Here is a 21,525-nt window from a genome sequence, read left to right on the forward strand (position 1 = left end):
TATGAAATCCGCGAACTAGTTAATGAGGAAGACTGAAGAAGGTAGGCCTTTGGGTAGTTTAAAAGCACCTGAGATCTGAAAGTCAATCTGACACAGGGATCATATTGTATTCCACTTCTCCTTTTTTTTTTAAGTCTAAGATATAAGCAACAAAAGACACAGTAATTGGTAACTGGCTCCCTAAAAAGAACCTTCCCTTTTGAATCAAAGACAAAGCATATAATAGGTGTCATCTTTTGAACGCTGACTGCTTCTTTTCTCAACTGTTTGAAAACTGAAGAGGGGAGAAATAGCTCTAACTAGTTGAGGTTGCAGAAAATCACTGAAAATACATTTCCTGTGCGAAATAAGAGTGACATGAAAAATACTTTTTCTTCTCTAAACATTCTGGGGGAAAGCTCAGGCGAAATAACAGATCATCCAGGTAATGACTCACGCTAGGGCATGTGTTTCATCAGGACGCCGTGGAGCACATCAGCAGACCGAGGGGACCAGCCTGCCACGGCGCGCGCCCAACCCCCGACTCATACGAGCTGAGGTCTGGATGCAAAGACTATTTAAACCAAGGAACGGAAGTCTCCCTGCAAGAAAGAAAGAAGAAAGCAGAGGACCCTTACCCGTGGCTGCCAGTTCTCGTACTGCTTCTGTAAATTTGCACCGATGGTTTCCAGAGCTTTCTGAGGGCCCATCGACAGAGGATCTGGGAAGCAATGAAGAGGAGTGAGTTCCATTTGGCGCCTTTCTTCCTCCCACCCTCTCGTCCAGCTTCCTCTTACACTACTCACTCGAGTCACCCTGGACGAAAGAGGACACATCAGGGCCTGGGGCTCGCCTGTGGGCACCAGACTCCTGGGACGAAGGCACCCAGGCTGGCTGGCAAGCCACAACTCCTCACCTTTCTAGAGGAAACTGGCTCTACGGAAATCCCTGGCCCCGTGGGTGTTGTCTTTCATCCACGTTCATTATTTCCGCACCTGCGGTTTTCCTGGCCTCTTACCGCTTTATTCTTTTTTTTGTCTTTTTAGGTCCACACCCGCGGCATATGGAGGTTCCCAGGCTAGGGGTCTAATTGGAGCTACAGCTGCCAGCCTAGACCACAGCCAAGGCAATGCCAGATCTGAGCTGGTCTGTGACCCACACCACAGCTCACGGCAACGCTGGATCCTTCACCCACTGAGCGAGGCCAGGGATTGAACCCACAACCTCATGGTTCCCAGTCGGATGCGTTCCCACTGCCACAATGGGAACTCCTTACTGCTTTATTCTTGGGCTCCTAATTCGGGCCCAGGTGGTGCTTCTGAGGAAACACAGACCCTCTGGACGAGGGGCCTGCGTGCCCACATGTCCCTGCCTCACTTATTCATTTCAGGAGCCACTTCTAGAGCAAGTAACCCTAAACCAGCAATTCCTGCAACGTACTTGGTCTTGAGACCTCTTCACACCCTTTACGACTGTGGCGGAACCCAGGTAACTTTTAGGCAGTTGTGTCTGTTGGCATTTACTACATTTAAAATTATCATGAGGAATTTTAAAAATGTTTATTTACTCATTTTAAAGTAGGAGTTCCCTGGTGGCTCAGTGGGTTAAGGATCCAGCACTGTCACTGCTGTGGTGCGAGTTCAATCCCTGGCCTGGGAACTTCTGCATGCTGCGGAAGCGGCCAAAAAAAAGTAATAATAAACCCAGTACATTAGAACATAAATATCTGTTATGAAAAATGACTTTTTCCCCAAAAAAATTTAACGAGAGAAGAAACACTGTTTCCCATTTGGCAGATTTCTTTAGCAGCTGGTTAGAGGGGACATCTGGACCCTTCCGTCTGCTTTGCCTTCTTCTGAGGCTTCAGCTGATCTCTATGAGGAAAATCCCACTTCACACACATACACATATGCATCATTAGAAAAGAGAGGAATTTTTTTTTTTTTATTTGCTGAAAAGGGCCGCACCTGCGGCATGTGGAAGTTCCCAGGCTAGGGGTCCAATCGGAGCAATGCCAGATCCGAGCCTCGGCTTTCACCCACACCACAGCTCACGGCAACACCGGATCCTTAACCCACTGAGCGAGGCCAGGGATCGAACCCGCATCCTCAGGGTTCCTAGTTGGATTTGTTTCCGCTGCGCCAGGACGGGAACTCCATGAAGCAGTCATTTCACAGGCGCATGAATGAGCGATTCCCGCGTACCTGTGTGACATCAAAAGCCAGGACCGCCCCGCACCCGCCTTCGCACCCCTGTGGCTGGTCGTGCGGCAAAGAGCAGCTGGCTGAGCCACGCACATCTTCCGGGTCGCACCGATGTCGCCAGTTCTATCACTGGCAAGAAATGCTTTTCCTTAAAGGGACTTCCTTCCCCTCCTGCCCAATCCCCAGGGTCTGCCGGCCCTGACGAGAGCAGGGGCTCAGCTCACAAGCCCTGGGCCACAGGCCCCCGAGGCAGGGCTGCTCTCTGCATGTGTCCCCTTTCACCACTGAAACAGGACAGGTGTGCGTGCGCTCAGTGGCCGAAACCCAGCGAGGCTGGGAAATTCTACTGCTTCGTCAAGGACAAATCTGAGGGAAAACGGACTGTTTTCACTGGAATGCTTGGCTGAGAAGCAAACCACAACCAGTAACCTGCGGCCGTGGCCTTCACTCGTGCTCAGACACCTGCAGCTGCACCATCAAGAGCAACCTGTCAACACAGGGCCGAGGCCAGTAAGACCTGAACGCTATTACAAACTCGGCCCACACCCCGTGGGTCCCTGAGGGGTCTCAGGACCTCCCCTCCCGCCCCCTGTCCCCATACCACACCTTTGCAGCTGCAGGAAGCCGTTTTCAACAGAGATTCTCTGATTTTAATCAGATACCTTTTTTTTTTTCCCCCAAGGAAGAGGTTAGACTACTGGAGAAGTAGGACACCTAAGCGGGTGCTTGTCCGATTCTCCTCCTAACTGGGATTCATTCTTTCACTCCATGTTCTGGACTCCAAGTCTAGGGTCGACTTTCTCAGAAACGAAGCTCCCCACCACCCCGTGCTCTAGCATGCTGGGCTCCCCTCGTACCCGGAGCACTCCCGCAGCCCTCTCCAGACTCAAAGTTATGCCAAGACAGCATCACAAGGCTTCAACAGGACAGCAGCCGCCCCTGCCCCTGCCTCCACCCCTAAGCCTCCCGCCTCAGGACAGGACCGCCTCCTCGTCCCCCACACCCCACGCCCCGTTGCCTATTCAGCCAACAGAGCGTTTTCATTAAACGAATATCCAGCGCTCTCCAGTAGGAAAGCCTGTGGAAAGACTACTTCAACTTGAGCCGAGCAGTGTCCCCAAACGGCATCCTCCCCGAACTTCCCTGCAGGCTCCTGTCTGCCACGCACGACACCACTTCTGCCCCAATTCCCCAAGGACCCCTCGAATCCTGCCCTCCCCACAGGTCAGTACATCAGCTCTCTGCTCCCCTCTGCCTGGCCACTGCCATACAATCCCTCCCTGGCAGAGAATGTGAGCTTTCTCTTTGCAGAAATGCAATGGCTCCCGAGAAAGGAGCCTAAAGGGTGTGATGTTGGTGCCGCCGGAGTCAGAAAGAGACAAGCAAGTGCAGAGCTCAAAAAAGGAGCTGAAGACACAATGCCTGAGAACCGCCCAAATTCGGTAAGAGACACAACAACGGATTCAAGAAGCCCAAGGAAATTTACATCCCGACATACCGTAATTCAACTGCTAAAAAGGAAAGACAAGGAAAAGTCCACAGACAAAATCAGGTCACTAACACATGATCAAGAATGGGGGAAGCTCTGGTCCCCACGGCATCACGTAGGCTGGACAAAACAGGGCAACACCTTCCAATCCCCTGCGAAAATTATTTCAACCTGACATTCAAGTTTGAGGGGAAAAGGCAGGCTTTTTCAGAGCTGAAAATACAAAATCTGTATCTCATATTTCTTTTCTTAAGAAATAGACCACAAAAGAAGGCAACAAAGGTTATGGGAAATGAGAAATGAGAAACAGAGAGAATGGAAAAAAACCTGCAAGACACCCATGTACCAAATCCAGAGACCAAGGAGTCCAACAAGAGCTAGAGGGTTCGTTTGTTTGTTTTTAAGTAACAGATTATCTGCGCACTGGAAAAACACGGATAGTCCTTGACAGATGTACTAGAATACATGTAGAAAATAACCTGTGAGTTCACAGAAAAGGTAGCAATAAAAGTAAGCAGCAAATTTGTAGCCACGGGGGGAAGTCCTATACACCCATAGAGAAGAAAGGGCCCCGTCAGGCTCAGAGCAGGAGGCAGCGCCTCCTCACCCACCTTCAGGGCCACTCGGTTTTTAAGAGGTGCACGTGTTACTATGATTTAAAAAAAAACAAACATGAATTATGAAATTGAGTAACAGGACTTTAGAGTGGGAGGGACCGTTACCATGGATATAGCAAAGGCATCAAGGCCTCCCACCCCTGCTCCCCCCGGCTGAAGGGCCGAATTCATTGGTTTCAGAAGGGGCCAGCCGGCTGATGAGCGGCTCTGGCCGAGGGAAACGTGGTGAGAGCTGGGTTTAACTGAGCTGTCCGAGAGCAGCCTGGTAAACTTGCTTTACTGCACACCCAAAGCACTTAGATGGTAATCTCCACCTCTCTGCTCTGGTCGGAGGAGAGTGCTGAGGTCTCAAAAGAATTCCAGTGGGCCCATCCCCACCGCTGCGACCTGAGTCACAGACTGGCAGGAGACAGGAAGGAACCGGGATCTGAGAAATAAAAGGTAAGGGCCTCCTCGGTGCACAGACCCAGCGAGGGAAGCAGAAAACAGCTTTGACAAAGAGGAAGCATCAAGCAGCCAGCCTGGCCCTGTGCGGGACGACCTCAGAGGAAGCAGAGAGCTGGTCTGCAAGGGTCTCACCTGCTCACCCACCTGAGGGACCCAGTCGGTCTCCTCCGCAGAAAGATAGAGGCCTGTCCAGAAATCACAGCTCTTAGGCACGTGCCCTAAAGAACCAGGACAACGACGGCTGGAGGGAGGGAGGGCGTGGGGAGGACCAAAGCGACAGCTCCTCCTGGGACTCCACCCACGCCCCGACCAGAGCTGGAAGGAGGCGGCCACACCTCCTGTGCACCGCGGCGACGGCCCAGCAGCCACAGACCCTCCTCGGTCAGGGCAGCCTGACGCAGCAACCCCTCTTCTCCCCTGGTCTCCGATCAAATACCTGCACCCTCCGCCACCAGAGGAGCAAGGGCAGCCCCGGCCATCCATCAGGCTGTGACCACCTAAGTGAGGCCGCCACAGCCCACCTCCTAGGGAATCCCTGGGGTCAATGTCTATGGTTTCCTCCCAAGAACACAAGCGAGGGGTGGGGGGTGGGGGGAGCGAGGGAGGAGCGGGCAAGAGTGAGCACGGCTCAAGTGGTACTTTCGTTATGACATTATCTAAACTCAACGGAGCTCAATAAATAACTTTAAGGAACTGAATTCCTGGGCGGATACGGCTGACGGGGCTATCAATCTGACACGGGGGAAGTGGACACAACAGAAGTTTAACATTGCAGTTCTGCTTTAATAAAGCCCTTCTAATGCCTTCATGAGTTTCTACTGAAGGAATGAAGGGGGTTCGTGGGTGGGGGGTGGGGGGATGGACAGAGGAAAGGAGACGGTAACTGGCACTTGCATAAAATTTTACCTCTTCAAAAATCCTTCCGCATTTCACGATGCTCAGAACTTCGTACTGGCGGGGACCTGGACCAACCCACCTCTTAACACGGCAGACAGACGAAGCTGAAGGAGGCTGAATGCCTAGTCCAAGGTCACAAGAGCGCCTTCAGCCGCCCCCAAAAGGGGTGCCTTTTATTCCTCCGCATCTTTTTCACCATCACACAACCCGACCGCCGCGGCCTGTCCGGTTTCCTCCGCCACGAGGACCCCGCCGGGCCCTCCGGAGGCTGTTGGTCCCAGAGGCAGCACCTCACCCGACTCTGCTGAGATGCCCCACGCCCAGCGGGGTTCCTGAAGATGCTGCAGAGGGCGGGGAACCGGGCTCACTGACCTGCCTCCTCTCCTCCCACCTGGAGACCCGCACAGTGAGCCCCCGAAAGTACCGCTTCGGTGTCACTGCCTCCTGACGCCCCCATCAGGAGAATGTGCGAAATCCTCAGAGCTGACGGCGCCCTCAGGACACGGGAGCCCCAGGGGTGGGGGACTGCAGGCGAACAGACAGGACGGCTTCCAGGCCTCTTGATCTGGATCCCATCGGTTTGGGAAGCCATCAAGGACACGCTTGGATCAGGGCATCTTTCCGTACCGAAGCTATACTTCAGTACAAATTTGAAGTTTAAAAACATGCAGCGCTCACTGCTCAGAGCACCTCTGCACTTCTTTGCAGCCTGTATCTAGCGGACATTCCCTAAGCATCTGTTCACTGACTTAGAGCCAAGCACTGCTACCAGATCCAGTGTAATTCTCTCTCTACGTCTTCCAAGGACTCTGCCATTAATCCCTTGTGTAACCTTGAGCAACAACTTTTTGACTGAGAAAACACAAACTGGCAATAAGGCCACTTTACAATTAGAAGCGGGTTTTTTTGGTTGTTGTTGGTTTTGTTTTGTTTTGTTTTTTAGGGCCGCACCCACGGCACATGGAGGGTCCCAGGCTAGGGGTCGAATGGGAGCTACAGCTGCCGGCCTACACCAGAGCCACAGCAAGGTGGGATCCGAGCCGCGTCTGCAACCTACACCACAGCTCACAGCAACGCCGGATGCTTAACCCACTGAGCAAGGCCAGGGACCGAACCCGCAACTTCATGGTTCCTAGTAGGATTGGTTTCCGCTGCACCACGACGGGAACTCCCCGAAGTAGTTTTAATGGCTCTGTATTATATTAGTCATGATGCCTTCTACACACATTTGATAAGCGGCAGCGCCAGAGCCGGAGGCATTTCATTGCTGAACTCCAGGACAGAGCTGGTGACAGGGACGCTCTGGCTAAGGGCCAGACCGCGCCCCTCCCAGCGCCTAGGATGGGCACCACGATCCTGCAGGAACCTTCTCTACGATTCAGCCGCACCCCGACCCCTCCGCGCACGCCCCACACACCCACAAAATGGATGACGTCTCTGCTGTCCCCGCCTCGGGAGAGCGGAGGGGAGGCCGGGCCTCCCGGCCTGCACTGGAGAGGGAGGAGGCTCCCAGCCGTTCCAGCCCTCCTTCCGGGAGACGCAGACACTTCTCCAGGAGTCCAGTGAAGCCAGACAGAGAAAACGGGGTTTAAACCAGCAGCCCCGCGGAGCAAGGGTCCGCACTGCAGGCACGCCAGGCGCCCCAGCGTCCAGCAGCAGGGCCTGGGCGGCGCCACTCCTTGTCCCCGGGGTCCTCCGCCCTGGCCCCCTGGCAGTGCCCCCACCCCACACGGCCTGTCCCGGCTCGCCCAGCACATCTGCTGAGCCCGAGGGGCCGCCTCCGGCGATGCCCCTCCCCGCACACTTCTGTGCCTGCCCTGCGGGCTCTCCCAACAGACACTGTGGACTCGCTGACCTGCTGCGGAGCCCGAGTCAGGGAAGCACAGACGACAGCCTGGCGAGGGTCTGCAAACCCAAGAGCTCCGCCAGGGCCGCCCGGCCCAGTGCTCAGCTCAGCGACACAGGTCTCTTAGTGACCACGCACACGGAGGGAGGAGCGCGAGGAAGCACCGTGCCTCCCAGAGGGCAGCTCCCTGGGACAGCGGCATCTCGGGCGCCCTCCCCGGCGGCGCGGCCCCCCGCGCACCCCCTGGCGCGCCCCTCTCCGCTCTCAGTCTTCCAGCAGGCGGGCCGGGCCGTTCTCTGTGGGGTTGGTGAGGTCACTGCGGAAGCATTTAATGGGGGGCCATCACACACGACAGCCTCTGACCCGCTTCTCTGAGTGTCACCTCCCTCCTGCAACAGCACCTCAGCGCGCAGAGGGACGGCAGGGCAGGGGAGGCGCGAGGGCCTGGCCGCCACCCGCTGCCGCCAGGACGCTCAGGGCCTGGGCGCCGCGGCTCCTGCCTCGGCCAGAGCTGGCACCCCAGCCCCGCGGGAGCAGCGTCCAGCGTCTCCTCTCCAGAGAGCGCGGCGTAGCTGCCGCGTGGGTACTCGGGCAGCACCAGGAAACCTGAGGGCCGCTTCGGCAACACCTGCGAGCAGCCCCCGAGCCCCCGGCTGCGCTCCGCAAACGCCCGTGGAGCCGCGCCCGGGGCCCGAGGAGGGACGGGAAAGAAGAACGTGCAGCTCCAGCTGCCAGACCCTCATCCGGAGCCCAGGGCCCTTTCGACCAGCACAGGCCGTCTCATTCGCTGGCGGTGTGTCTGCGGCCCTAAGGAAATGAACTCGCACCCGCTCCCGCCCCCTTCCCCACCAGGCGCGGGGCGCCCACACTCACCGGCCCACGGCAGGGCACAGGACGCTCTCGGGCTGTCACCTGACATTTCTACGTCCACTTTGTAAATAAAGGGGGGAGGTCTGCGTCCCACCACCAGACAACCGCCGGGGCCCCGGCCCGGGGACGGAGCCGCTGTCCCTCGAGGCCGGCACACGCAGCGACGGGGCGCGGACGTGCCCTCCCCCCGCAGCGGGCACACAGACCAGGTGGAGGAAGCACCGGCACGGGAACCGCTCAGGCTCCCACCCGGCGCCGGGCGTGTTGGGGAGGCGGGTGCAGGCCTCTGGCGGCCACCCTGGCTGCGGCGGTCCCCACGCTGAGCCCTGTCCGAGCTCTCGTTAATCCCCTCCAGCCAAGAGCGCCCAGAGGCAGGCGGGGAAGCTAAGATCCCAAATGGTTGAGCGACCTGCTTGCTACGTGAAAGAGCTGGAATGAGCACGCCGGGTCTTGACGAATGCAAAAGCTTTCGTTTCTAGTGACAGAGCGCAAGAGGCTAGGACCAAGGCGAAGACGCTGACTGGCTGCCTTCCAAACAGGAGCATCTTCTTAGGGCATCTGGAGGCACCAGCCCTGCAGGAGGTCCTCCTCCAGACTCTCTGCGTGGCCATGACGTGTTCCTGAAGCCTGAAACCGCAAGTCTGGCTCACAAATGCTGAACCCCCTCAAACAATCCTAAAGCCATCAGCATGCAGCCTTGGGTCTGGGCAAGGCTGGCATCTGCTCCAGGACCAGGGGGACTGCGGTGGCCCAGAGTCCAGGCAGGGGCTCAGAGCCTGTGCAGGGGAAGGAAAGGAGGGAGGGAGGAGAGAAGGGAGGAAGTGGGGGGAGAGAGGAAAGAAGGAGGGAGGGAGGAGGGGAGGAAAGGAGGGAAGGAGGAGAGAAGGGAGGAAGTGGGGGGAGAGAGGAAAGAAGGAGGGAGGGAGGAGGGGGGAGGAGGGAGGAGGGGAGGAAAGGAGGGAGGAGGGAGGAGGGGGGAGGAGGGAGGGAGGAAAGGAGGGAAGGAGGAAGGGAGGCCCCGGAAGGCCCCACGGGGAGCCGGAGCCCAGAGGCCCGTGGGGAGAGTGCAGAGGCAAAGGGGCTGAGGGCGGGGATGAGAAGCGGGCCACACAGCAGGTGCAAGGACCGCGCTGTCGGAGGAGGCGTTACAAATGCAGAAACGCCCCCTGGTACAGAGCGGAAGGCGTGGATGGTTTTCATCGTGTGTAGACAGGAAGGTGCACACACAGAAACACGCGCGCCACGTGCACACGTGCATTCCCTTCCCCGCCCACCGAGGGAGGTGCTGGGAGCAACAGCCCGCTCCCCAGGCCCCGGGAACATGCGGACCCCGACCTCTGTTTCCAGACTCTACACGCCACAGCAAGGACGGGGCTCCCTGGAGAAGCGGCCGCCGCCAGGAACAGAGCAAGGAGAGAACACGAGGAGAGAGGCGAGGACGCGCCATCAAAGTGACAAGAGGCCACACAAGCCGGTAGAGACAAGCCGACTATCACGATAAAGGCCAGCAGGAGCTCCCCTTGTGCTGCAGCGGAATCGAACCCAACTGGGAGCCATGGGGATGCCGGTTCGATTCCTGGCCCTGCTCAGTGATCCGACATTGCTGTGAGCTGTGGTGAAGGTCGCAGACAAAGCTCGGATCTGGTGTTGCTGCAGCTGTGGTGTAGGCCAGTAGCTGTAGTTCCCTAGCCTGGAACCTCCATATGCCACGGGTATGGCCCTGAAAAAAAAAGCAAAAAAAAGATAAAGGATGGTAATGCTGCTGGACTATAATCCATTGATTATGATATAAAAATACAATACAGGCGTTCCCCCTGTGGAGCAGTAGGTTAAGAACCCAACTGCAACAACGTAGGTTGCTTCAAAGGTGTGGATTCAATCCCCGGCCTAGAACAGTGGGTTAAAGGATCCGGCATTGCTGCAGCTTCAGCATAGGTCGCTTCTGTGGCTCAGCTTCCATCCCTGGCCCGCGACCTCCCATATGCTGCGCGTTTGGCCATTAAGAGTGTGTGTGTGTGTGTGTGTGTGTGTGTGTGTGTGTGTAAAATAAAATTTAAAAAAGGACCCCATGAGTCATGAGTTCAAACTGAAGAAACTGAAATCCCGACGAGGAAAGGAAAACTGACACAGCCACAGCACCTCATCCCCAAAGACCCATTAACTACAAAGGGCAGGCAGGGTTCACAGCCGCAGCTCTGACCCCGACTCAATCGGCTAACAAGAAAGCTGCTGGCCCCGTCATGGGACCAATCACGGTCGCGAGCCGCCCAGCGGGATGCCAGGGAGGAAGGTGATCTGTGGCACTCCTGCCACAGAGGCATGAAGGAAACTGAGCCCCAACGCAGCACCGCAGACACCCTGCTCAACGGAGAGCCTGCGCTCTCCCAAGTGCCGAGGCCGTGCAGGCTAAGGGAGGACCACGCCTGCTCCAGGGCGCCACGCGACACAGTGCAGGGTCCCTGTGCCATTAGGGGCCCATGCGGACGCTTGCCAATGTGGTTGCAGCCTGAGGCATGGAGCCAGCAGGGCTGCCATGCTGGTGCCCTGACCGTGGTGACCGCGCTGTCGCTGTGAAACTCTTATTCTCAGGGACCACACACGGATGGAGCGTCGTTTCAGCCGCTTACTTTCAGGTCAATCAGGGGAAAAACTGCTTGGAACTCTACTTGCAACTTCCGAAAACTTTCTTCAAAATAGAAGTTGAAATAACGGCTGCCCGACACCTTACAGATTGCCGAGTCACATCTCTAAGAGCCTTTTTTTTTCCTCTACCATGTTGCTAAAATCACCATCACAAAGACCCACTTTTTAATTAAGGCCGAATGAAAAATTTTCAACTTAGAAAAGGTATACGCCCTTTTGAACTCAAAATCCATGGAGATTATTACAAAGTAGATTACATCTGAATTGCAGGATTGTGCAGAACACAATATAAAGAAATCCACTCCTCTGCGAGATTTCACACCAAGAAGGAAGCAAGGATTTTTCTCGTTTTCATTAACACCGTCCCAACAGACGCTCATCAAAGAGACTGCGGGCTGTGAGGAGGGTTCTTTGATTCTATTCGGGGGGCAGGAGGGCCTCTAGAGACTCGGACAGGAACCAAGGCCCCGACCTGGCTGGCACAATTCTGTACTCACACCCTGACCACGCGGCGCTGGGAGCATACGCCGGGATCCAGGTTCAGCAGCCCTGTTTTAAAAAACCTAAGGGGAGTTCTCACCATGGCGCAGGGGGTTAAGAGTCCAACTGCAGCAGCTCAGGTCACTACAGAGGTGTGGGTGCAGCCCCCAGCCCTGTGCGGTGGGTTAAAGCGTCCAGCGTTGCTGTGGCTGTGGCTCGGATGCAACCCCTGGCCTGCGAACTTCCATAGGCTGTGGGTGCAGCCATTAACAAAAAACCCTAACGGAAAAGTGGTTAAAGAGGGAGGAAATGGGACACAGTTGATTAAATTCACTGTGACAAGCGGTCAATGACGTAGAAACAGTCAGTGGTGGCAAATGAGACGTCGATTTCAACCAGAGGTTGACAGAGAACCAAGAAGCCTCTGAGAAACCCAGACACGGAAAACAACTACTGTGGCTGCGTGGGGGGGACAAGGGGCCTGGGCTGCAGGCTGGCAGCTGTGAGACAAGGGCTGTCATCCCAAGACGCCCCCAAAGAGGGAGACAGGTGTATAAAGAGGGAAAGACAATGTTTTCTCCCAATTGAGATTAGAATAATTTGTCATTTTTAATATTTAAAGTAGATAAAAGGGGAGTTCCCACTGTGGCGCAGTGGGATAAGGATCCCGCGTTACCGCAGCTGTGGTGTAGGCCAGACGCGGCTCGGATACGCCCCCTGGCCCAGGAACATCCATGTGCCATAGGGCAGCTGATGAAGGAGGGAGGGAGAAGACTGGAAACCAACAGCCCTTATAAACAGAGACGCAAAGCTCTTTAACAGACGGCTAGCAGTCAAATCCAGAAACACACGAAAAAGATAACACAAGGGAGCTTTATGCCAGAAATTCAAGGTTGGCTCAACAACCAAAACCAATGGACAGCATTCACCACATCAACAGCCTGAGAAAGGAAAGCCAGGTGATCATGTCAATAGATGCTGAGAAAGCCCTTGGGCAGATTCAACCCTGTTCCCTGACAGAAACGCGCAGCAAACTAAGAACAGAAGTGAGCTTCTTGCCTCATGAAAGGCATCTATAAAACGTGGGCTCGTGTCGCATTTAGCGGCGGGCGCCTAGCACCCTCTCCCTAAGGGCGGGAACAAGCCAGGGTGACACGCTCGCCTTGTCCACTGGTCCAGATGGTGCGGGAGGAAGGCGGCCGAGAACAGCCCTGCCTCCTCCCCGCACAATGAGGCACCTGCGCGCGGGCCCCAGCCACCCAGCTTTACTTTAAGTGGATGTAACTAGTAACGTGGGCCAGGAACAGGACGAACCCCCAGGATCCAATAATCATCGCTTTAGCAATTTTCCTTGAGGCACTTTCTCCGCCACGAACCTAAGTGACGCCATCTAAAATAGCTTAAAGGCTATGTAACTGCGAAATGAGATGAATCTTCAGATTCGCACAAACCAAGGGCGAGCCTGCAGGGGACCAGGACGGCGGAGGCAAGCCCTGCCAGGCCCAGAACCCCACGCGGTGACCCCTGCAGCAGGTGGACGGGGCGGGGGACCCGGCTTACCAATCCAGCACTCCAAGCGAGCACAGGGGGTGGTCTTCACCACGTCAGGAGGGTCCACACCGACATTCAGGCACAAAACTAAGGCAACACTGACAGTCTTCATCTGGAAAGACACGGAAGAAACAAATCACTCAATATGCAAGGCATCGCTGCAGGCTTCCCAGACACACGGGCCCGGGCCTCTCCAACCCGTCTGCAGCCGCCCGGTACTGCCCCCGGGGACTGCGCACCTGAGGCGGGGATGCCGAGTCGGGTAGGCAGGTGAGGGGGCGCAGGGCAGGCGAGGCTCTTCTCAGGCCTCCTTACGATCCACCTCCAGAAAGAGAATTATCGGATCAAGAGAAAGCAACATTTTAAGACCCGTGACACAGTCTGCCAAAGGACTCTGCGGTAACTGCACAGATTCACACTCCGGCCGGTTCATCGCCACGCGCGTTATTTTAAAGTGTTCACCATCTGATGAGAGGAAAACTGTCACGCTGACTCGGTCTGCATCGTTAGTGTTACTGAGGCTGAATATGCCTCAAATGTTTGTATCTTTTATCTCTTGTGGGTTTCCTACCTTGTACTTATTGACATGAGCGATCTTTTCTGATTGATTTTCATGTGCTCTTTACATATTAAAGACTGCAACCACATTGACTGTTGTAACTGTTTCCCTCTCTGGTGTTTCCACTGGATTCCCTTCCTGTCCCCTGACATGCCGAGCCCTGGGCCCATCTGCTGAAATGCGTCCTCCACACCTGCTCCAGCTCCAGCTCAGGTGTCCCCGAGTTAGGAAACGTTAGCACCACCCACCTGACTGCTCGAGCCAGAAAACTGGACCTCACCCTTCATTCACGAATCCCACAGACACTTACAAAGTACCGACCAGGTGCCCACGGCTAACTTCAGGAGCCTAGGATACATCAGTACATCAAAGGACTGGAAATAGCTGCAGCAAGTGATGTGTCACCTCACTAGGGTGGCCACTGGGAAGACGAGCCGAACCTCTAGTCCCTCCGCCAGCTCCTGGGTGGCTCCTGAGTCTGTTCAGCCACTAGCACATCCGGCCTGTGCTGCAACTGCTTTCCTAGGGCCCCCGCCCCTTCTTCCCCGGGTCCAGGCTTCCAAAACACATCAGCTCACTGCCTGGTTTTCAGCTGGTCCCCCAAACCTTCAGGACACAGGTGAGAACTGCCCGACGCTCTCCTAAATGTTCACAGCTCCAGCCCCTGCCAAGCTCTCCACCTGCATCAGGCCTTCTGCTCAGCCTCCATCCTCGGCCTGCCTGGGCCTTCGCACAGCAGCCCCTCTGCCTGGAGGGCGCCTCGGCCGGCCTTGCCAGCTCGGACCCTCAGGTTCAGACACCTGCTCCCCAGGGAGGCCTTTTGGATCCCATCAGGGCACAGCCACCTGCTCAACGCCACCCCAGCGGCGGCCCAGGCTTCCTCCTGGTCAGGGCTCCTCCCAGGTCAGGGCAGTGCGCACCTGCCGGGGCAGACGCCTGGCCCAGGCCCGGCTCGGTGCCCGGCTGCTGCGCCAGAGAAGACGGGGGGTCTCCTCTGTGTTCTCCCCCTTAATCCGGCTGGATGTTACTGGGGACACGGTACAAAGTGAGGGTTGATTTTTCCTCAAAAAACTCCCCATGGTGCCAACTGCCCCTGTTAAATAATCTCCACAAGCCCAAGGTCTGAAATGACTCCCTTAGCGTTTAATTCCCACACGGACCAAATTCTATTTCTGGGGCACACACCACGCTGATTTAAATAACCCACCTTCCCGGTGTGGCGCGTGGCGTGGCACGTGGCGCGTGGGAGAGCCGAGTTTCCTTTTCACAAGTGTTTTTTAAACTTTTACTCAGATACATTTATATTCACCTGTTTACTTCCAAATGAATCATTACTCAAGTTCCTAATCCCATGGAGATTTTGATGAAAGTTGTTTAATCAAACGGCATATTGGTAACACTGAGTATTTTAAATTGTCTTCTTTGATCCAATAATTCCACATATGAGAATCTGACACAGGAAATACAAAATATAACAAGGACGAAACTTCTACGCATAAAGATTTTCTTCACAGCGTTATTTATCATGGCAAACAAGCGGAAACGACCTAAATTTATAGTAAACAAGGGAATTTCTTTTTTTGGCCACACCCATGGCATGCGGAAGTTCCCAGGCCAGAGATCGAGCTAACGCCACAGCAGCGACCCAGGCCACTGAAGTGGCAACGCCAGATCCTTAACCCTCGGCCCCACCAGGGACCTCCAAATAAGGCAACGTTTAAGCACATCATTCTATTGCCCGGCAGAGTGACGCTCCGGTTAAATTCTTACGTGATAAACAAACAAAAATGGATTCGAAGTATTAAGAAGTCACATAGATATATAAACTAAACTTGGCCAGACCCGACCTTGCAGGGACACAGTATGGTTCTCCGTTTATTTCATTTTTCCCCATAATGTTCTAACAGTCTCTTCACCAAGTCCTGTTCATGTCTTGTAGGATTATTCCCGGGTCTTGCATGAACACTTGGGGCAACATGCTAGTCAACATGCGCCCTGCCCATGGGAGTTTCGACTCATAAGTGCCGATACCTCAGGATAAGGCACTAAGTTCTCAATTAAACGAAACTGCTTTCAGGTGCTTCTCTCTCCAGGTTTCCTTGGCACAAACACACCATCAGTGAATAGCGACGAGCCTGTCTCAGTCTTTCCAGCAGCTCACTCCTCTGTTTCTTTCTTAGGCATTGCACAGAGCTTCCCAAATCATACTACTGATAATTACAAAATGACAACAGCGGTGATCTTTGCACTTGGTTTTAACAACACTGTCGTGAAAGCTTCCTCATTAAGAATGATAACGCTGCTGCTTTGATGCTCTCTATTCTTCATCACATCAGGAAAACAGTCCTCTGTTCAAAACGGAATTTAAGTTGCATGGGGAGAAAAGGAAGGACTTCTGTCTCTTCTCTCCCATCGCTTAAAAAACAGCATTTATTAATAAAAATTTTAATTCTCCTTTTTCTTTTTCAGCCACATCCGTGGTATGTGGAAGTTCCCAGGCCAGGGATCGAATCTGAGCCTCAGCTGCAGCAACATCACAGCTAGCAACACCCAATCCTTTTAACCCACTGTACTGGGCTGGGGATTGAACCTGAGCCTCAGCAGCAACCAGAGATGCCACGGAGACAATGCCAGGTCCTTAACCCAGGAACTCCAATAATTTCACTTTTTAAAGGAACTGCAACCCTGCCTCCAAAGGCATACTGAAGACAGGAGCACATCTTCCCAGGGACACGTGTGAGGCTCTTCTTCTTATAAACCATAAGAGATGAACAAACAAATACGAGTTCCCTGGCAGCCTAGTGGTTAAGGACTGGGCATTGTCACTGCTGAGGCCCAGGATCGATTCCTGGCCTGGGAACTTCTATATGCCACAGGTGCAGCCAAAAAAGAAAGAAAGAAAAGAAAAGAAAGAAACAGAAGGGCTGACAATCAGAGAGTAGCAAAAGCTTTTATCGGTTAGTCATTTTCCAACATTTAATTGATCGGCATCAATAATCCCATACAGGTGATTATTTCATTGCAAATTCAGTCTTTGTTTAAAACCAGGAGTTTCTGGAGACATTTCTGTGGTCTTCCTAAGGCCACGACGCATAACTGCTTTATCATTTTAAATCAGGGACATTTTTTCTGTGCTCCAGAACACGGAACCAGAAGGTCTCCAGCGAGCACGGGTTCGAACCCTGGAGCAAGTCCCAAGCTGCTTCCCAAGGAAGACGTGACTTTCCTCACAGCCACCCGAGAGCCTTCCACGGAGATGAGGGTCTCTGCCGAGGCTGCCCCACCACCGCTCTGCACTTTGTCCTCAGCCTGCGGAGGACAAAGCACCAGGGAGGTCCTCTCAAAGTCCCCCGCGGGGGCGGCTCCTCCGTCAGGCCCACCCCCGCTGCGGACCCCGACAAAGGAAAGGACAAAGGGCGCCGAGAGCTCAGGACGCCCCCCGCCCCATCCTCTTACCCAGCAGGAGGGCTTCCTCCCTAACAGGCGCTGGGCCGGGCAGATACCAAAGGCCCTGGGGGGCCCCACCCACGGAGGCGCGGGGTCGGGAACCTGGGCAGGCAGGGCGGGGCGCTGAGGGCGCTGCTGCCACCTCTGCGCGGGAGCCCAGCTCTCCTGCCTCGCTGACGCCCTAGACAAACTGCACTCCCTCCACCTCCACGACCGCAGTCAGGGAACGAAGCAGCTCCCAGTGAAACAACCTGTGATTTCGACAGAGGACGGAGGCTGTCTGGGCTCTCCGAGCCCTTAGACAGACTCTAACGGGGGCACCCTCGCTGCTCTTGGGTCTTGCGAGGCAGCTCAGGGCCTCACCTCACAGGCCAGCCCCAGGGCAGCCCTCACGACGACGACCCAGCCGTTCGCCACAGCAGCGGTTTCTCCGAGGAGGCTTTGAGGGTGGGCAACAGGAGAGCGAGCCCCTCGGAGAGAACGTCTGCAACCAGCTCCACTCCACGAATGAAGACAAGAAAGGGGGTCGTCCGACTCGCGGTCCCGGCTTACACAGCACCCGCCGGCCCTACACCTCCAGCGCACCTTTTCAGAAAACAAGGGTAAAGGCTTCCAGAATATATAGACACATGAACTAGAATCGTGTATTTAGCCCAACTCCTAGTTACCAATTTGACTCCACAATTGGGCGAAAGACGTTACCCTTAAGCCAATCAGACAATCCGAGCTCGCCTGCAAACATTAATGGCACTGGCCTGATTTCAAATGCGACGAATTTTAAATTCATAGCTCTACCTAAGGTGTCTTCTCGGTATTTTATTTTCATTTCTATGGTAACCTCACTCTAAAAATTCTAGATTCATGCTTTTTAATAATACAGTATGGCATTAAGAAAATGTAAGGCTATCAAATTTAGTGTGCCAAAAATTGCCTAGTGGTACATAAAATAATAATTTTGGACTTTAAAACATTTCTTCTCCAATGTAATATGACGGAAGGTGACAGTTTTATCCCTAGAGGTTAATTTCGAATTTGAAAAGAGTGTCATTTTGAGACGGTAACCCACCACTGAAAACGTGACCTTGGATGGGTCGGTTACCCCCGGTCTCTCCTCTTCCTAAAGAGACACAAATGGCCTCTTAGGCCCCGAGAGTCCCCGACCCTAAAGTCCTGACCCCAGGACTAGTCTCTCCAGTCACACCAGAAATATCTCTGAAAGCACGATAATGCGACCTTAAGAGTCGGAGCCCAGCCCAGAGGTCTCAACCTCACCTGGGCTACGAGGTGGGAGGGGAGTGGCTGGGCACCACCGGGGCCTGACGCTCTTCTCACGGCCGGGGCAGTTTCCTCCCTGCACAGTCCTCTGGTGCCAGATGTGGTCTGAAATTCAGGATTTTTCAACTGACAGAAGGACAAGAGGTATATAGGCCAGTTTTGCCGCAAAGGAGCTGCGAAAACAGGTCCAGGGCTCAGAGCTTTCTGGACGTGAGAAGTGCAGGTAAGGGCCTCTGGACCCGGGTCAACGCCTGCCTGAAAGCCTCTGCATACGGTGCGTCGCCTTGCTGATTAAAAACACACTAATGCCCATCGCCCAAGAATTCAAAGTAAAATCACAAGGAATTCCCTTCTTGGTTTCTTCCTGCTTAATTGCTTTGATAAACCACGGTTTTTTTTGTTTCTTTTTTGTCTTTTTTTTGCTATTTCTTTGGGCCGCTCCAGCGGCATATGGAGGTTCCCAGGCTAGGGGTCTAATAGGAGCTGCAGCCACCAGCCTACGCCACAGCCACAGCAACACGGGATCCGAGCCGCATCTGCAACCTACGCCACAGCTCATGGCAACGCCAGACCCTTAACCCACTGAGCCGGGCTAGGGATCGAGCCCGCAACCTCATGGTTCCTAGTTGGATTTGTTAATCACTGCGCCACGACGGGAACTCCGTATTTTTTTAAAAGATACAGTGGGAGTTCCCTTCGTAGCTCAGCAGTTAACGAGCCTGACTAGCATCCATGAGGACACAGGTTCAATCCCTGGCTTCACTGAGTGGGTTAAGGGTCCAGTGTTGCCATGAGCTGTGGTGTAGGTTGCAGATGTAGCTCGGATCCCACATTGATGTGGCTGTGGCATAGGCTGGTGGCTACAGCTTCAATTTGACGCCTAGCCTGGGAACCTCCATATGCTGCGGGTGTGGCCCTAAAAAGACAAAAGACTAAATAAATAAATAAAAGATACAGTGGATCACACATGAGTAGAAATTCCCAGGCTGCCACGCAGTGATATCCAAGCTGTTCTACAGGATGAAGACATTATGGAGGTTCGCAGTTCCCTTCGTGGCTCAGCAGTAATGAACCCGACTGGTATCCATGAGGATGCGGGGTTCGACCCCTGGCCCCGCTCAGGGGCTTGAAGCTCTGGCATCGTCATGAACTGTGGTATAGGTTGCAGATGCGGCTCTGATTCTGTGTGGCTGTGGCTGTGCTGTAGGCCGGCGGCTGCCGCTCCAATGCAACCCGTAGCCTGGGAACGTCCATATGCCGCAGGTGCCGCCCTTAAAAAAAAGAAAAAAGAAAAAAACAGAGGCAGGAAAAAAAAATTATGTAGGTTAAACAGGCCAATCACTGCTTTCTGGTCCCGACACTGAGAACCTGACTCACTCCTATTCCTTCCAACATAAAGAACAAAGCGTAACGGACAATAACCAGAAAGCGAGACGAGGGTTTGCCACACACGCCACAACAGTCACCACTCCCGTTGGTCTGAGGCGAAGCCGCCCAATTCCCAGCGGTGCTCATTAAGATTCAGAGCATCGAGCAAAAACTTCGCAGAGCCGAAGCCACACAAATGCATAATTTATAAAGAAAGTCAGAAACTCGCACACAGAGCAAACAGCAGATACATCACGGGTGGGGGGGGACCGCATTGTTGAAGCAAAGGGAAAACCGACTGCTCCTGACTCCATCCCAGAGCTGTGAGAAGGATGTGAACCACGGGCCTGGCAGGAGCACCTCAAACAGAATTTCTGCAGCCCAAACCCGCGACGTGCAGCACGGTCCTCACCACCGGCAGCAGCCGCGGGAGCCTGGGCGGCCCGCCTGCACCCCTTCGTTCATTCCAGTGGAGACTGGGACTGAGGGAGCGGATCTCGGAGTACGAGCTCCGTGGGTCGCCTGAGCCACAGGCCTCATCCGGGCTGAAGCACTCTTTTTCGAGGCCAGATTCTGTCTTTGCTTCCCTGGCTTTAAATCTACCCTCACTAATAAACAGCCTAAGAAGAAGCAAAGAGGCAGGAAGTAACTTCTCGACATCGGAAATTAGAACGTCCCGTCCAGACGCGCGGGACACACGGAGCACCTGCAATTCCAGTGTCACGGACGCTTAGGAAATTTAGGCTTCAAAAATCCGATTAAAGAACTGCACACAGGATAGAAGGATTACAGAGGTCATACCCACTTCGTGCAAACTAAAGAAATCCCTTCTCAAAGGAACCCTGCACTACAACTTTTTGAGGTTCCTTCATGAAACAGAAGGTCTCTCCTGGCGCCACCGTCTCAAACCCAGGCGTTGGTCGGTGCTGGGGGTTCCACCTGCACCCCTGGTCTGAGGAGCCAGCCTACTTGCTCCAACGAGCTGAGTGAGGGACCCAACAACCTCCTTACCTCTTCCCACACCTCCGGGATGACACCTAAGTGTGTACACACCCACACCCACACCCACACCCACACACCCCCCCCCCGTTCAGTCGTTTTACTCGTCATGGAGGGATAATACGAAGAAGATACATACACTTGCCAGCTAATTCTGACTCTCAATAGGGTAAATGACACTGTGGAAGCCTAAGGGTCTGACTCCAAGGACCCCATTAAAGGCGCAGCCTGTGAGTCCCCTGGTGACTCGCTTAAGGATCCAGTGCTGCCGCCGCAGTGGCTTCGGTCACCGCCGCGGTGCAGGTTCCACCCCTGGCTGCGGAGCAGGCGCAGCCGGGGGGGGGGGGCATGGGTTTCAGGTTGCACTTCGCAGGGAGTGCGGGGCATCCCAAGAAAGCGGTTGGGAAAAGACATCCTTTCAAAGGGAGTGGAGGGCATGGGACACGCCCAAACATAACCGGAGTGACCAGAGGAGGTGCGTGACCGGATCCGCGATTTTTATTCCAAACACACAAATACACACACGCAGAGGAGGCAGACTTAAACAGCAAGATGTCACAGGTGGTCCCGACCTCCGGGGAGTAGAAAAGGTAGGGATTCCTCTTTTCCTCTTGCACCTTTATGTTCAAATTTTCCACTATGAACGCACGCAGCGGGAAACACAGTAACAGCGACTTTGCCACAACAGTCAGGGATTTCGGTACCTACACGTGTTACGTGCTGTATCCTGAAGATACAGCTACAGCTGCATCTTGTTGGGTTTGCTAAAGCGCAGGCCGGTATCCAAGGCAACGGGCGAGCTGGGATTGGTGAGGAAATCAATGCGGCTGAGTGCCAGCATGCCTGCGGGGACA

The 21,525-nt window shown here is 54.5% G+C and overlaps 1 protein-coding gene across 48 annotated transcripts in view; it reads right to left on the reverse strand.

Moving 5' to 3' along the window:
- RPTOR (regulatory associated protein of MTOR complex 1) overlaps nt 1-21,525 on the reverse strand; it is a 309,620-nt gene that overhangs the window by 200,937 nt on the left and 87,158 nt on the right. For 18 of the 48 annotated variants that reach the window (XR_014820511.1, XM_084983227.1, XM_021066495.2 and 15 more), the window contains 2 exons: nt 13,033-13,135; nt 618-700 (listed from right to left, as the gene is read on the reverse strand). The exons of 3 other annotated variants lie outside the window; for them this stretch is intronic. Coding sequence is in view for 35 of the 45 variants with exons in the window: in XM_084983227.1 (XP_084839353.1) it covers nt 618-700; nt 13,033-13,135 (186 nt within the window). In the remaining 10 variants the exon portion in view is untranslated. Of the gene's footprint in view, nt 1-617; nt 701-13,032; nt 13,136-13,262; nt 13,346-17,392; nt 17,615-21,525 lie in introns of those variants that run through there. 27 more of the 48 variants (XM_084983236.1, XM_084983249.1, XM_084983232.1 and 24 more) reach the window with 5 other exon arrangements.

Source organism: Sus scrofa, chromosome 12 (genome assembly GCF_054392235.1).
Source record: "Sus scrofa isolate SSC_HxYL_T2T_F1_AM1 chromosome 12, Sscrofa_HxYL_maternal_Yorkshire_Landrace_v2.0, whole genome shotgun sequence".
NCBI classification, from domain to species: Eukaryota; Metazoa; Chordata; class Mammalia; order Artiodactyla; family Suidae; genus Sus; species Sus scrofa.